General features: G+C 46.1%; 1 protein-coding gene across 1 annotated transcript in view; it reads left to right on the top strand.

Moving 5' to 3' along the window:
* The first annotated feature begins 8,988 nt into the window (after positions 1-8,988).
* igsf9bb (immunoglobulin superfamily, member 9Bb) overlaps positions 8,989-16,678 on the top strand; it is a 70,052-nt gene continuing 62,362 nt past the window's right edge. The window contains exon 1 of the mRNA XM_030101022.1: positions 8,989-9,100. Within this exon, the coding sequence (XP_029956882.1) occupies positions 9,037-9,100 (64 nt within the window). The 5' untranslated portion in view covers positions 8,989-9,036. The remainder of the gene's footprint in view (positions 9,101-16,678) is intronic.

The following is a 16,678-nucleotide window of genomic DNA, read 5'->3' as shown; positions in this document are numbered from 1 at the left end:
CCTATACAGGCTCCAGAAACGAGCCGATCCGAGGGATCAATGAGAGCTTTTCTGGAACTGAAGACGCTGCAGCAGTGTGTCTTTGCAGGCTGGTTGCCGGTTCATGTTGACCTGCTGTGCGTTTGCTTTGGTGTGTGTTGTCAGGCTACACTGCTTTACGCTCACAGGTTACTGGTTTTTACTGGTTTGTTCTGCTCTATTTCTGGTGCATGCTGGGTTATGGCGATCCGTTGTTCGTCCATATTGGTTCGTGTTGGTTTACTTTGGTGTGTGCTGGTCTGTTATGTTTTTTTCTGCTGACATGTTGCTGATCTGTGCAGGCTTTTCCTGGTTTTTCATGGCGTCTGCCACAGGATCAATACATCGAGTATCGGGCATTACGGTGCTGTGATGCAGGTTTCTGGTCTCCCAGCAACACCAAACCGACACACAGCAACACGGAAATTATGCAGCAGTACAGTTCTTTTAATATTTTATGGCAGTTTTTATACAATAGCTGAATCACTCCTCTTCCCTCTTCAGATGCACTTTTTTGTATTTGTAGATTTAACACTAATTATTATTAATAATTCACTGATTTACAGTATTTTATTTTCTGTAAGAGTAGTTTTATTGTATTTCAGATTTTTTTTTCTGTATTTATTCATTATTTGTTGAGCATAGAAATGGTGTGGTGTGTTATAAATCAGAGAAGAACAATGCTGCTCCTTTTCATTTGTAAACTGCTGCTGAGGGCGCCGTGGCGTTGGATTGGGCTGGCTCGGCGTTTCAAGCTGGATCGCTTCACATTTTCTTGAATTTCTTGCTTTTTGTTGAAAAAAAATTTCAGTTGAGGGGGTTTTCTCAAACATCCGGTTAATAATCTGTGGTTTAGGCATTTTAACTTTAACAGAGGTCTTTGTACTCCAACACCCACTGAGCTGCTTGTTCTTGTATTTGAAGGTTGCACTGACATGGCTGCAGTGTCTGAAGCTCTGAACAGGTGAGAAGTGTTCACTGCAGCACTGCAGACAGAAACCAGTTCAATCCAGAGCTCTGCAGATCAGTTACACTCAGACTTTTGGAAGGATTTGCCTTTTTTAACTGTCCTCCTATAAAGAGAGGAGCTTTGCATTCAGCCAAATTCAACTCGGAGCAGAAATACGGGCTTCACTTGGCAGCAGGAAGCAGCGGTGACACACCGAGGGTTCTTTAAATACCACACTCAGGTTAGAGGAGCACTTTGTTCCAGGGTGTTTTTTTTAGAGGGGGAAGGTTAATCTGCAGATTGAGAGAGAAGAAAATGGAGATTTTCTCTGTGCTGTTAATTTGTCAGCGACGTGGTTTTGATTAGTCTGCTCACTGATCTCTGAATAACTAATAAGGACCTTTTCTACCAGTGTTTTCATTTGTTCTTGATCCTGTACATTTATTTCCCTGCTGTCCTTGAAGATGAGATGAGATTAAAGTAGAATATGAGCAATGTAATCTCATCTGGATGCTGCGTTTTCTGACCACTGAAACAAAAAAAAACTATTACATAACCTTAAACTGAAGTTTTAATCTGATATGAAATCATGGTCCTGATAGTCGGTAGAGTGGTCGACTCTGAACTGGAAGGTTGTAGGTTCAATTCCGCATCTTCCTGAGTCCAAGCGTGATGGCATTGGTTTGGACGGGTGAATGTGATTAACAGTGTAAAGTGCCTTAGGTGCTGCTCAGGCAGTGCACAAGCACTTAATGAATAAAATCCATATATGATGAATAAAGTTAAATAATCACTGACAACCCAATTAAACTGTTTCTGACCAGAAAATTCACATCTAAAGAAATCTGATTGTTAAATCTGTTTGTGGAATTTTAGATTATATCTTAATCTAAAACACCATAAACCAATTTAAACTGCTGTTTTTTCCTCTCATATGATTGAATTTCAATCTACAATTTACCGGTCTAAAATAAGACGACCTCGTCTAAGATCACCTGAACTGAAAAGAAAATCTTCATTAGATCTTCTCAAATTGAAACTATAGTTAAAACTGGTTCTGCAGACTTTTCTAAAGTCACTTTTATAAAGGAAAACCTGACGCTGGTGTCTGTAATCAGAGATTAGTTTGTGATAATAATGTAAATGTGATCAGTCAGACGATGATATGATTTCCTGCCTTTGACAAACAGACACTGGAGCTCTTTGAGTTGTGAAAGAGGTCAGAGCGACTGACCCAGTTTCTGCTGGCAGCAGAGCCAGCCGCTTTGTTTCCTCATATTCCGGATATTTGTTCAACAACTCCTAAAAACCCCTCTTGGCTTGTTTGACCCTCTCCGGTTTGACTTCCTGTTTAATTCCACATTAATGGAAAACAACTTAGATGCCGAATGCAAAATCCTCAGACATATTCTACCAACTGGATACTAAAAAGCTCATGTTATTTCTACTATTTCTGCAAAGTTTTGACTGGAAGGTCAGTGAGTTTCCTGTAAAAGATGCATGATGTGATTCAGAACTGAGCCTGCAGAGTCGTCTGCGTGCATAATAAAGAGTCTGCAGCATGTGGTCACAGGACGGCGCTCCTAACGTCAGCCGTATTCACGATCTGTGCTCTTCTTGAACGCATGCGTCTCCAGGCTCGCCGTGGCCTCCGGAGACCTCAGAGAACATCCGCCACGGCTCCCGGCGCCGGCTCACGCTCTCGGTTGCTACCTGTCCGTCTCAGTAGGGTGAGCCTGCCCACGGTAACCTGACAGCACCCCGAGGAGACTTGTTCCCGTGGTTCCAGGGGACCGGCGAGGCGGCGCCGGGGGGGGCGGTGACGTTATCCGCCTCATTTATGAACTCCGACGACGCAGGAGGGTTGACAACAGACACACACTGAAGGAAAGGAGCTCCACGTTTCAGAATCCTGGATGAAATACCAGATCATGCTGATCAGATCCACGAGGATAAAGGTCAAAGTTTATACTGCAGGAACAACAACAACAAAAATAATACTCAGATGAAGCCAAGAACAAAGAAAAGTATGGAAAAATACAGTCAGAGAAGTTATATAGTAGCAGGAATGAGTGTGATGGGAAATGACTCTGAGGTAGAAAGACTAAAATACAACACAAACCAAACCAGAGGAATGAGAGAACGATCCGCTCGACCCTGGATTCGGATGGTGTGGTTGATGGAACGTCAGAGTTTTCTGCAGAGAACAAAGTTACGTTTCAAACTTCACAAAAAATGCAAGTACCGAATTCCTGAGAGCTGATTTGCGGTGAAGAAAAGAGTACTGATGTGTGACATGTTGGATTTTTTCCGTATTTACCAGACACTTCCTGTTCCTGAGCAATGAGACACAGGAAAGAGTTTAGCTCAGAAGATGTTTTGGAAACTTAAAAACCGAAGACAGAAGAGTGAGATTCTGAACACATTTCTCTGTTGTTGTGGAGTATGGATAAATATTTTAACAAAACAAGTTTTTCATTGGTTATTTTTGTCTTGAAGTGAAGAATTTGCATTATGCCGATGACGAACTGTTGTCCAGCTTCAGGTTTCTTTTCCATCACAGGTCAGTTTCATCCTCTCTTAGATTGACTGATTCCGGGTCCTTGAGTCCAGCAGAGTAAAGAAAACCTTAAATCTCCGGCTTTTATTGGCCAAGGGACACTTCTAAAGCCCTGCATCAGTTTTCATTCCTCCTGACGAGCCAGATGCTCTGCTGGGAGCGGAGGTTTGGAAAAGGCCTTGTCGGCGCTCAGGAAACTGAAGCAAGGCGTTCTGGGACATTTATCCTCCTGTCCTTTCCTCATTTCTCTCTCTAACTGATTAAAGCCACCGGAGGTCTCAGCGGCGGCGAGTTTCACCTTCAGCTCCTCAGAAAATAAATTTCAATCCGACGAACCGTCAGAAACAAGTTTCACATCTGGAAAGACGGCGAGGTTTTCACTCCGACAAATCAGACAGAAAGTCTGATTTCTTCACTGTGAGGCTTTAAGTTCTAAAGGAACGAGAGCTCAACTTTTTTAGAATAATTAATCACAACTGTGACCACAATTAATCATGATTAATCACATCGTTTGTGAACTTGAAATCAACACACCAAATGCAGAAAAATGTCTTTGTGTGAGTCTTTTAACTGAAGTGGAGCAGTTTCACATCAGAAAACATTCATGGAACAACATTTTAAAGTCAAGCTGCTCAAGGGAAGGTCAGTCCCAGTTTCTCTCTCGGTGTAGAACAGTCCAGAACATCGACGCCACGGGAGGATGTTTGGAACATTTTCAAGCTTCAGATGAAGAATCTAATCCTCATGATTCACCTGGACTGAACAGCGAGGGAAAAAAATGAGTCTCAGTGACAGGAAAATGACTTTTCTATCTTTATTTCTTTTCTCCACCACTGTAGGTCAAATACAATAAGATGATTTTCTCATTTTCTTCTTCTTCTTTTTGTTCTTATATGCTGATTTGCAGAATCTGCACCACCTTGGCACTTGGCTCCTGAGAGGAAACACCAGCTCAGCTCTCTGTTAAGTTGACTTTGGCAGCTAAACTCCCTCCAGCTTACTTAATGTGCTGTTTCTTTAATTCCTCGTGCATCATTCAGTGCACTATCAATCATTCCTCTCTATTGACGACACAGCACGGCGCTGCTTCCAGCTTTCCTCTGCTTGATGTAAATAAATGTTCCTTCACGCAGATCAAATATCGGTTGATCTGCTGCGATATTGACAGTCATCGGGGTGATCCATATCCGTCCATTAGTGCTGCTTTACTCATTAAATCCCGAGGCGGCGCCTTCTCCTACATGCTTTTTAAGAAAATTGTCATTTTTGGCAAAGCTGTCATCCAAATAGTTGTTTGTTAAAACGTAAGGCTTCGCCGCCGCGCCGTGCTGAGGCTACACGGACACCGCGGTGTCCGTGTAGCCTCAGCACGGCGCCCCGGCGAAGTCGTGAACAGCTGGAGTCTCGCTGTGCTGCCATCTGAAAGCATATTGACAGACTATGATAAACTACAAGGGGGGGTGGGGATTGATCCCATGAGCCCCTCCCTGCTTCGGTCTGAGTGCTCCCAGGCACGGGCAAAAAAAAAAAAAAAAAAAAAAAACCCGCTTCCACATTAGCCTGCATGCAGACGTCTAATAACACACACACACCAACACACACAGAAGCTCCTGCTGCTTCCACTTCACGCGATTGTCCTCACGGTCTCCAGACTTTGCGCCGCACGCTCCTGCTTTCCCGCCGCTCTAAGACCACCTCTGATGTGCGCGCGGGTCATGTCCAGTAATTGCTCATCTTCTCGCCATCATCCATCGACCGGCTCTCTGCGGGGCTTCGGGCCATGAGGTTTGATTGCAAACACCATTTCCAAATTGGTGCCTTCTGAAAGCGGCCGCTGTGGAAATGCAGTCGAGCCCCGACGCAGATTTTTCTCACCACAGTGGAAACTTTTTACGGATATTAAATGTGATTACTGCCGTGGGTGCTGCCGTTGTTTTCAGTGAAGGTCGGCCGAGGTCAGACGAGGAGAGACGCTATTTCTTTCCTCCTAAAAACCTTCTGTTTTCTTAAATTAAACGCAATAAATCAGCTGTCTGATCAGTTTTTATAGATAAGCGTAGTTAACTTAATAAGGAGGGTTTGAAATGACTTTCCTCCTGATTCATTTCTTTACTAACAGGCTGTTATTTATTAAGTTTTGAGACAAACCGGGTAGTTTTAGTGGAACAGTCTGTGCATTTATTCTAAAACACAGAGTTGAGTCACCGTGTGGGGAAACCCTCACCAACATGGCCGCCTTACAGCCTCGCTGCTTTATTGCAGAAGACACACAAACAAGGTCGCAGGCATAAATGACTCCTGCGGGTAAAAAGATGGAAATTTGTATTCGGAGTGAGTTTGTTCCTGACCTTCACTGACGTCGCTATAATATTAAGAGACGTCAGATTTCACTGTGAGCTCCAGAAACTTCCCATGTTGCCACTGGGTTCCTTCTGGTTTGACTGCATTAAGATCCAGCTGCTATCTTCAGGAAATCAACGCTCTCGTCCATTTTTCCCCTCCTTAGTGGGTTTACTGGAAATGAAACATTCCCTTGCTGCTTGATGCATCTCTCTCAGCCAAAAAGATGTGCCATAATAAAGACTTTCAGCCATCCATCGACCTTTGACACTGGCTTATTCAGTTTAGGCTCACCGGAAGCTGAACTGTAAACTCAGCTGGATTAATGGAAAACATTCATGTTTCCAGTTCAAATTGAGTTTTTCAATTGAAAAGTGTTCTTTTAATGCAAAGTTTTTGAAACAATTCTATGAAATAGCAACTTTTCTGTGCAAATACATCGACAAAAACAACAGTGGAGGATTCAGAGTGTTGGTACATTTAGCTTTATTTAGTCCACCATCGTCTGCATATAAGCTCAGACAAGCATCTCACTCCGGACTGTGAGTGGAGCTACTGATGGGTGGCTAAGAGGAGATTAAGTGTTTGCTCTATGCGTGTGGAGATGCTAAAAAAGAAAGAGGAAACACATGAACTCCAGCGTTTTCAGTATGTCTCTCAGAAAGTGTGTTTTTCCAGAGGATCGTCAAACAGAGGCCTTAAATACACCAACTAACCCTCTTACACACACTCAAGAAGCCAAAGTCTGGACTCAAACCAGGGATCACGCCACTGTGAGGTGAGAAGACACTGCAGCAGAAGGTGGTGAAATAAGCGGAACGTGTGATTGGTGAAACAACTTCGGATAAGTTGACAGTGTGAAGGCTGTTCCAGGAAGCCCCCTCCCGCCGGTACAGAGCCGCCTCTGCCTCGTGATGGATGCTCAGTCAGAACACCGACTGGGAGGAACATGAATCACTGCACCGCTGAATCAGAACCGGGGTGAATCCGGCGATTGATCCTGAGTGACGCCGGCCTGCAGCGTGGCGCTGGTCTGACGCTGCTGCTGCTGCTCGGAGCTCGGAGGGGCTCGGAGGATGAGGAGGCTCCGGCTGCTGAGGATTCCTCTCCTCCTATTGCGCAGGATGATACTGCAGCTCCGGCACAGCTTCACAGGCCAACCCACCTTGAAGCGGCTCTTCTGGTGATGCATTCACGGCCTCGGAGAAAATCCAGAAGATGAATTAAACAGTTTAGCAGCCGGCGTGATTCTCAAACTCACCTCCAGTTCTGCTTCACACAGAAACATCTTTTAGACAAACGGGTGGTTTTCATGTAACATTTACAGAAACCACGTTTGAGGTAAATCAATCGGTCTGCATGTGAGTGCATCTCTCTCTCTCTCTCTCTCTGGGATCAGCTCCAGCTCCTCACGACTCTGAATTCGATAAACTGGTAAACAAGATAGATTGATGAATGTAAAATTGAATTCTCCCAATAATTTGATTGAAGGATTCCTCTGGCAGTGCAGAGTTTTCTCAGGAGAGCGATGACAACGTGGGCCAGCCAGGCTTAGCTCTGAGACTGTTCTGTCATCCTGGCTGTGGTTGACGTCTGGCTTCCAGTGTCCTGCAGAGCCGAGCTTCAGTATCAACATCTCCAGTAACACCAGTGAAAAGAAAGGTATTGATCGGCTGATCCGTCAGTTTGGTGACTGTTTCTGCTCGTTCCACCTTGTGAGGCTCCAGTCACTGACAGTCTGCCTCCAGCTCTTGGAGTAACTCGTGTCTTGGTTGGGTGTGGTGGGTTCAGGCGGGGGGGAGGTAGCATGAACATTGTCAGTACTTCAAGCATGAGTAGAGCCTGAATTTGATGAGTTGCAGTGATAAATGAATGAAAGGAGTGACTCCTTCACACCCCCCTCCCCCCCAAGATGACTGGCTGTTCTCAGAGTTCTTCTCTTAAGTTTTAATTAGCAAACTGAATCCTCTCCATGTTGTAGGACTAACAGCAGTCAGGATCCACAGACAGTTAGAACACTTTTCCTGCAATAGTCTCTTCATTTAAAATTTGGCAGCATTTTGTTTTTTAAATTAAACCTTTAAATGTCTTTTTTTAGCTTATGGTTTTGCATCCAAGCTTTATTTGACAGTTATGACAAATTTCGTTCTGTGAATGTGTGGTTGATTAGATGGCTAGATAGATAGATAGATAGATAGATAGATAGATAGATAGATCGATCATTCTCAGTGAAGATCCTTGACAGAGAACAGGTTTATTGTGTTCCTTCAATTTCTCCTACATCAAGTTGGCAGCTTAGATTTTAAAAAGAGAAGTAAATTCAACCAAAGCAGGAAAAAACTACCATGTTAGAGGACTGCAATATTTACACAAAGATCATCATCACTTGTGTTTAAACAAAGCTTAAAAATATGCATACCGTTATGTTTTAGATTTATGACACAAAGGTGAACATTTTAAATAATTTCTGTTTCAGTCTACATGATCTTAGCTTGTAAGTCATCTATCCATTTCTTTTTTTACTGCAGAGTGTACTCTGCTACTCTAACCGACTCACATTCACATGGAGAATTTGCAGTCTTCCATCAGCCTCACGTGAATGTTTTTTGGGCCGTGGGAGATAATCAATATCATGCACAGGGAGAACATGCAAACTCCACACAGATTTGAACCTAAGACAGGTTCATGATGACTGATTCTATTTATTTTATATTTCTATATATGTTTGGATATCAGGCTTCTTTTGACGCATTTTCAAAGTTCTTGAAACATTTTCAGCTCATATTTCATAGTAATTAACTTTAGACCGTCACTTTGGTTCTGACATCGAAACCTCCGAGCATGATGACGTGCCGTGAACGCAGCACTGCATCCAGCAGAGTGGCAGCGCAGGTAGCCAATCAGCGGCGGCGGCCCTCCCACGCCGGCCAATGGGCGCAGTGCGGGGGCGGGCCGGCGGCTGGCTTCACGGCTCCGGCTGCCGCCGTCCCATTGGCGCAGGTGATCCGTCTCAGGATGCGAGAGGAGCGCGGAGGAGAGGGGAAGAGAGAGGGGACAGCAAGCAAGGATACCGGCCCCGCTCCCGAGCTCCGTCCCGGGCTGAAGAGAGATACACCGAAAGGGGCACTTTGAGATATGATGAGGTTTATTTCTGGCCGGTAATAGTACTATGATTTGGTATGTGGCCACTTTGATAGCAAGTGTATTCAGCACCCGAGGAACGGCCGCTCAAGGTGAGTCGAACTGCAGTGTGTGTGTGTGCCCACACACACCCTCTGCTGTAACTTTACACTCAGCCCGTGTCCCCCCGTTTGGATGCATGTGTGTGTGTGTGAACTTTGACGGCGTGGCTCCGGTGTGAAAACGTCCCACTTTCCGCCCTGAAGTTCACGCCAGCTGCGGAGAGCCTCACTGTTGAATGTCCAGCCGGCTCCCTCCTCCTCCTCCTCCTCCTCCTCCTCCTCCTCCTTCTCCTCCTCACACGGCCGGAGTTCAGGCGCCTCTCCCGGCTGCAGTCGGCGCAGTTTGCGGTGTTTGACTCATCCGTGCCATCGAGGTGGGCTGCGGGGCCGCAGCAGGCGGCGGAAGGTGGAGGTAGACGTGATTAGTGTGGAGGAGATGTCATCCAGAGGAGCGGGGGAACCTGCGCAGTACCGGCCTCGTCCGCCAGAGGGAGCTCTCCGCCCCTCAGGCTGACAAACAGGTGTTTCTCCATCCTCTCAGGTGTGATGCAACTTCTGCACCGAGCCTTAAAGGCACAACATGTGGAAGTGAAGCTCAGAGAGGCTGTGGTGGGCTGTGCTTTTATGCTGGACGTTCTCAGCACGTTGAAGCCTTTGTTTTGTGGAAAGTCCAACTCTTTTCTGCACGTTTTAGGCTGTTACACACCTGGTAGCATTGAGGAGCTTCTCATCCTCGTTAGATTTAGATTTGCTGTAAAGCAGAGAGGCGTTTAAAACATGCAGGACACATCTCCATCAGCAGTGATGAAGATCTATATCATCTGCTAATGTTGATCTGGTTGTTTGATTTGTCACCAATTGTCCAGTAGTTTTGCAGTAAAGCTTGTATTGTAGTTTTTAGTCATTTAAACATCTGTTGAGTTAATTAAAAAAGGAGTTTGCATGGTAATTATGTTTTGTCTTTAACTGAAGACTCAGAAAAAAAAATCACAATTAGAAGAAGCATCTTTCAGATCCTCCCTTCAGACGATTGATTTATTCATTTTGTTAGCTTAAACCAAATATTTTTCAACCTTGAATGTGAAATTTACATACGGTATCTTCTAATATTGTTAAGTCCTTTAAAAAATACACTTGCTTTCAGTGCATAACGTCCAAAAAAGTTGTGCATTTTCACTGTGTGAAGTAGTGGAAATTAGCTTGATATCACAAAATCCAAACCGAATGTAAAGAAACAGAGCATCTTTAGAACAACCGCAGGTCGAGGCAGGGCAGTGTTTCTGACTGAAATCCAAAGATTTACAGTCAAATGTGGTAAAAATGAAAGTCACCATGCCAGGCCATAGTGGTGAGCATCAAGGAACTTCCTCTAGCTTTAAATTTCAAAGTAAAAGCCTCTAATGAGCACCTGATGGGTAATTTGTTCTCAGATCAGTCTTTCAATGTGAAAATGCAAGGAAACCCAGAATGAGATTCACATCAGTCAGGAACCGCTCGGTTCCAGTCTCGCTGCTCATCTTTCATCTGGAGGCTGCTGCACAGCTGAAGAGTTTGGGACGGAGCCAGCAGGAGGGTGGAGGAGCCGGCCTCACTAATGCTGAAGGAGCAGTTTGGAAGCGGGAGGGATGTACCGATGCGTCACGAGAAAGTTAAAGATCGATTCAGCCGTGTGACAAATCATATCGGTGGGATGAGAAACGCTTTGCCACGCAAACGGCTGAGAGCCGTTCATCCTTGATAGACGTCACGGCGAAGTTCTGTCTGTGTCCTCAGGTGACTTCCAGTCGGAGGGATGGCGGCATTTTGGCTTTGGTTGAGAAAATAATGAGCAAAAACAAAACAATCAGTTAATTTATTTGATATTTGTTGAGACAAAATATATTTTTAATTGTTTGATGAATTGTTTGCAACCTTGCTAAGAAATAACGATAATGGAAGTTAATCCTCTAATGAATGGAAGAGCCCAGAAAAGTCTGTCCTCAAGGACAAAGCTGAAGGTCGCAGCAGGATGTGGACTCTCCTGGATCTGTGCTCTGGTCGGTTTATCCAGAGGATCACAGCTGCATCAGGACATCGAGGTTGAGACTCGGTCCTCTGAGCTCCACCTCGCCTCCTTCCCCTGTTCTCGCCGTTCCTCCACTGCGCCTCAGCTTTGGCGTCCTGAGACGTCTGTGGACGACTTCACCTTCAGCAGTCGGCTCTCTGGAGAGCCGCCGGGGGAAGACGTGAGGCGGGACGGAGGGACGGAGGGTTTTTCACCCTGCGGGTTCTCGTCCGGTTCTCCTCGCTGGCTTCCTCACGGCTTACGTAACGCTCCGCCTAAAGAGGATCCACTTCAGCGCCGTCTGCCCGGAGGAGCAGACTTATGGGGGGTTTTTAAGCGGCTTCCCTCGCCTCTTGGATGGCGGCGACAGCGGGAGGCCTGGCAGGAGGAGCGGCGGAGGCCGGGCTGCTGTTTGCTGCTGGTTCTGCAGTTTCTGAGAGCGCCGGCATCCTTCCTGTCCTCTCCGGCAGGCAGCTGGTTCTCCAGCGAGAGTCCTGGAGCCGAGCCAGGTCTGTCCTCCCCTCCCCTCCCCTCCCCCGGCTCACCTCTCCTCTCCTTTCCGCTCCGTCCTGTCGTCTTCCTCTCCCGTACACTCGGGTGAACCCGCTCACCCCGGCCTCACCTCTCAGAGGGAACCGGATTCTGGCTCCACCCTCTGAACGTCCGCTCACTCCAGCGCCGGCCCGACGAGGACATGAGACCGTCTGCCCCGCCTGAAGTCCACGAATTATGACTAAACTGAGATGAACGCCTCTCGGTGGGTTGATAAATACCGATGCCACGGGACGCCACAATTTTGGAAATATTCATGATTGATAGTTTTGTTTCTGCGTTGATGCAGAAAACCATGTCCGTATCGCAGCGCTTCTCAGAAACAAATTCTACACCCTTAACATTTATACGTCACATTTGGAAGTTAAGCATTAGCAACACATCAAATGTGTTCAATATTGTACCAAATAATATCATCGAGACTGACTTCGGTTCGTGTCGTCTGCAGGGTCAGTCTGTGAAGCCATCAAGAGCCAAACTTTAATCTCCGCAATTCCTGTGAATTCCTGCAACCTTGCTCCTGCGTTGCTCTTCATCTTGGGTCATTTGTGAAGACATCGGGCTGTTTTCATGCAGAATCACTCTTTCACATCAGCTCAACATGAACTTTTCTGGTTTCTAAAAGTCTCTCGTAGAGCTGATAGTCGACATCATGGGCGATCAGAGTAGTCGACCCACCGTTTAACTAATGGAACACCGGTTTATTTTTGGTCTCCTGTCCTGAATGGTTCTCCTGGTTTCAGATCAGTCTTCCCCGCACCGCTACGTGCACTGTGCTCGCTGCTGCTGGTTCAATTCAATTCAACTTTATTTATATAACAACGGTCATTTTACAACACAAGAATTCCTCGTGAATAAGCATAAGGAGTGCTGGAAAGGGAAAACTCCCCTTTGAAAGGTAGAAACCTGTAGAACCAGGCCCAGAGGAGACTTTCTGCTGGTTAGTCCTGCTCTGCTTCTTTCTCCACTCTTCACTGTTTTGATGTGAAAGTCGTGGTGGCAGGTGAAGCTCACGATCAAGTGAGATGATCAGGAGAATATCCGAGTTCCTCGACTCGACTGGTCGACTGGTGAGAAGCAGCAGAAGGAGCAGAGCCACGACGTACAACTACCTGAAAGGAAAACACAGGAGGATGTGATTATCAGTGAAACGGCGAGATAGTCGGTACTTCTTATGAAATCTTTAGAAAAATGACTTTTCTTTGGATGATAAGCAGGCAACATGACGGGCAACTGGAGAAAGTGAAGCAGACTGAAGAAACTGCTGATAAACTAAATCCCAATCTTGATGATCAATGACAGACCAACGGTAGAGCTGTGATCTCTACATGAATCTGAACTTTCTGACGAGTCCTGTCAGTTTTGGACTGCTGTTCTTACAAACTGGATCTTCACCCAGTTTATATCAGAAATCCACTGATTGGGCACCAAAACATGCTGATACTGACAAAATTAAGTCTCACTACTTTCGATAATTAAATCAGTTTGAATGTATAAACTGGACCAAATCACACTCATTTCAGAGTTTAAACCTACAAAGAACCAAAGCTTCTCACATCTTATTTCCATTGTTAAAAGGGTTAAATATCCAAAAGTCAAAGCTGTGAGAAAGTTCCTCATGTTTAAATTAAAACCCTCCCTTTGAGCTGATAACATCGATGCAGCTGAAAACTTTGAGACTCGGTCCCGGTCAGTCGCGGGCGGATCGGGTATTTTTGGTGCGGCCGAAGCGTGAGCCTGTGGAAATGGAGGAGGCACGAAGCGCCGCCGCCTAATTAGCCGCATCCCCTCAAAGTTGGTGTTTGTGATGAGGCCCACAGTCTGATCACTTAATGAGCAGTCTCCTGCAAGTGGGCGGCTGCCTGGCAGAAACAAAGCTGCTGACCGCGAGAGGAGACTCCAGATCCTGTGGGTGTTCAGCGCTTTCTCGCTGAAGAGCGACGCGCGAGGACGGAGAGGCGTGCAGATTGATCCCATTGATCCCGCCCCGCGACGAAAACGAAAGAATAGAATAGAATCATTTCAGCACTTCTTTCATCGTTTCAGTTTCTTGAAAAATGGTGCCAAAGCAACTCGATATATCAGAGATTACAACCAATAAGGTGCTTTCAAGCAGCGGCGAAAGTATTTCTCTGAGTCTCGCCTTGTTTACTACGGTGTTAAAAAGTTATTGACGGGTCATTTGTTAAAGCCAGTGTGTGTGTGTGTGTGTGTGTGTTATGTTTAAAACGTTTGGTGGTCTTCTATGGTTGGATTATTGATCATGTTATGCAGAGTTCTGTCAGCTGTGCTGCTGCTGGATTTAGTTAAACTGTTTAAATGCTTCAGTCATGTCATCACAGTCTTTTCTTCACCACAAATTAGTTTTTTATAAAACTTTCGTTGTCTTATAAATCAATCAGAACTAGGGATGCACATGGTTAACCGTTTAACCGTTAACCGATAACAGGAACTTTGACCGGTTAATACTGTCGGTTATCTTTTTTTTTAAGCTCCAGCTGGAGCGGAGCTCTCCACAGAGCCGTGCGTCTTCGTGCACGCTGGCATTATATTACAGATATCAATGATGGCGCTGCAGATGACTCCTTAATTCACTGATTAATTCCAGGTGCCTTCATGTTGTTCAGTCGGGGAGGGTGTGTGTATCTTTGTGCGCATTGACGCATGTGGCACAAAACCGGCGTTACATTGAATATTATTTTTTATCTCCAGACGCCGCGGGTCGTCCAGATTCACAGTGAAATGGTTCGGTGTGAAGCCGCATCGTCCAGATAAACATTAAGCTCCATCAGAACTGTTTAAAAACCGGATTTCAGAAGCTAAAACTTTATTTTGGAAATTAATCAGAACACACAAAAAAAAATCACCAGCGCGCTCACTCTCGACATAATTTAAAAAACAATAGGAGATGATTGAAGCCTAAAGTGCTGTTAATTATATCGAAATCTTGTAGCTTTTTTTATTACATTTTAGATGAGAATTTGCTGTTATTGTAAATCTGCAGTTAAGCACTGGACAGCGCCGAGTCAGTCACTCAGCTGAGCGCACATTTCCGCGTCGGAATGGTGAGACGTTTGCGTGTCGGAATAGCGGTATTTCGGAATGGTGACATGTCTAAATGGTGGTGTGTCGGAATCTCGGAATGGCAGCATGTAGCCACTCAGCAGGGCGTTTAAAGGTCGTCCATGCGTCGAGTCGCTTTGGAGCCTCGGCGCTCCACCGATGCCACGCTCTTTCTGTGCGCGTTCCGCAGACGTAGTGTTCCACACATCCTCGAGAAGCTTTTCCGGCACTGCAGACTGTTTATCTGCTCCTTTATTACAGATTATTTAGAGAAAATTAAGCACATACATTGTCAGTATGTTATCATTTAATATTAAAGTTTATTTTGCCTTTTTTTGTTTCTTTTTTTCTGAATCGCGGGGCGGCGCCGGAGCGATTCTGTCGGCAGACCTTCTCCTCCCTCCAGACAGTCTACAGTCTCCGTCCACGAGATTTTCACTCGGTTGTGTGGAGCGATCGGGCTGGAGCTCCGGCTGCCGTCACTTTTACCGTCATGTTTTGTTTGCTGTGGCGCTCTGGCGATGCGCGACCTGCGCGCAACGCGGTCACAAATTCTGGCTGCTGCGCGGACGTCCGCGGATCGGTCCGTGCAGACCAATGCGCAACGCACACCCACGCAGACATGTGAAGCATAACGGGCCTTAAATCTTATCGGTTATTAACTGGTTAAAGGGCGTCGGTTATCGGTCATAGAAAAGATCTAAAATGTGCATCCCTAATCAGAACGATTCATCAGAGTCCAGGAACCTGCACTACGAAGTTGTTTCACTTTGGAGGTTGTATGTCCGTTAGAATCGACCACAGCCCCACTTCCTGGGTGTTTTTCGCGTCATTCTTTTCATCCCTGTCTTACGAGCACGAGAGAAACGAAGCAAGACGCCTCACTGCTTTGCAAAATGCCAACTTTTGGATAAAAGTCGATTGTTGAATTCGACGTTGACTATTCCGACCGTCGAGTTTTGCCGACTAATCTTTGCAGATCCAGTGATCGGCCTCATCCTGTGATGAAGTAAGGGATTATCTTGGGACTCCATAAACCCGAGTATCACGTTTGGTGTGTGTGTGTTTTATCGGTTGTTCAGAATCGAGCTTGAGCCGCTGTGGTGGGGGAAGATGGTCGTCGGAGTCGATCCTCCAGAGATCAGGAGAAACGAGGCTCTTCTGGTGTTTCTGCGTGGTTTGAGCCGGCGCCTTCGTCGGGTTGTGGAGCTGGAGTCATGGCTGTTTGATTCTCCACTGTAACGAGCCCGCAGCGTCTCCACGTTCAAGGAAAGCCTCCTCCACCGCTGAGCCTAATGAGAAGTAGCACGCCTGCCGCCCGGGGCGGGCGGCGCACTTGATAAAAGTCACCAACCTTTAGATGTCAATCAGCGCCGTATTTGGGCCAAGGAGCAAATGACTGACAGCTGCTGCCGACCCCCCCGCAGCCCCCCGAGCCCCCCCGGGTTGGTTCAGACAGCGTGCGGAAACAAGACCTCATCAAAGACGCTTCTGTTTTACTGGAGGACTTCTCAGACGGCCGATGAATTGGAGCAGAGGTGTCAAACATACGACCCGAGGGCCAAAACTGGACCACTGAGGGGTTCAATCTGCCAAAAACCCATGACTTTAATAGTGTGAGAAGTATTTCAGCAGCAGTAGCAGATGTAACAGGAAGACGCTCACACTAACACGCTTCCTCCGTTTTGTCCAAAACTCTACGCTGTGAAGTCGGACTGCAGCTGATGCGGATAAGCCGCTCTTTGCCTCGCTTCAGGAACGCTGTCCTGCATGCATATAGACCAACATTTCCTTTTCGCTGACTCATCTCGAAGCTGTCCACTCAGTAATTGCTGGAGCTCTCTTGTTGTGGGACACACACACACACACACACACACACACACACACACACACACACACACACACACACACACACACACACACACACACACACATCATTAAAAGTTGGTCCTGCCGTATTGACATGCTGT

The sequence above is a fragment of the Salarias fasciatus genome, chromosome 10 (assembly GCF_902148845.1).
Source record: "Salarias fasciatus chromosome 10, fSalaFa1.1, whole genome shotgun sequence".
Lineage (NCBI taxonomy): Eukaryota > Metazoa > Chordata > Actinopteri > Blenniiformes > Blenniidae > Salarias > Salarias fasciatus.
The sequence above is the reverse complement of the archived record's forward strand: the minus strand, read 5'-3'. Positions and strand labels throughout refer to the sequence as shown.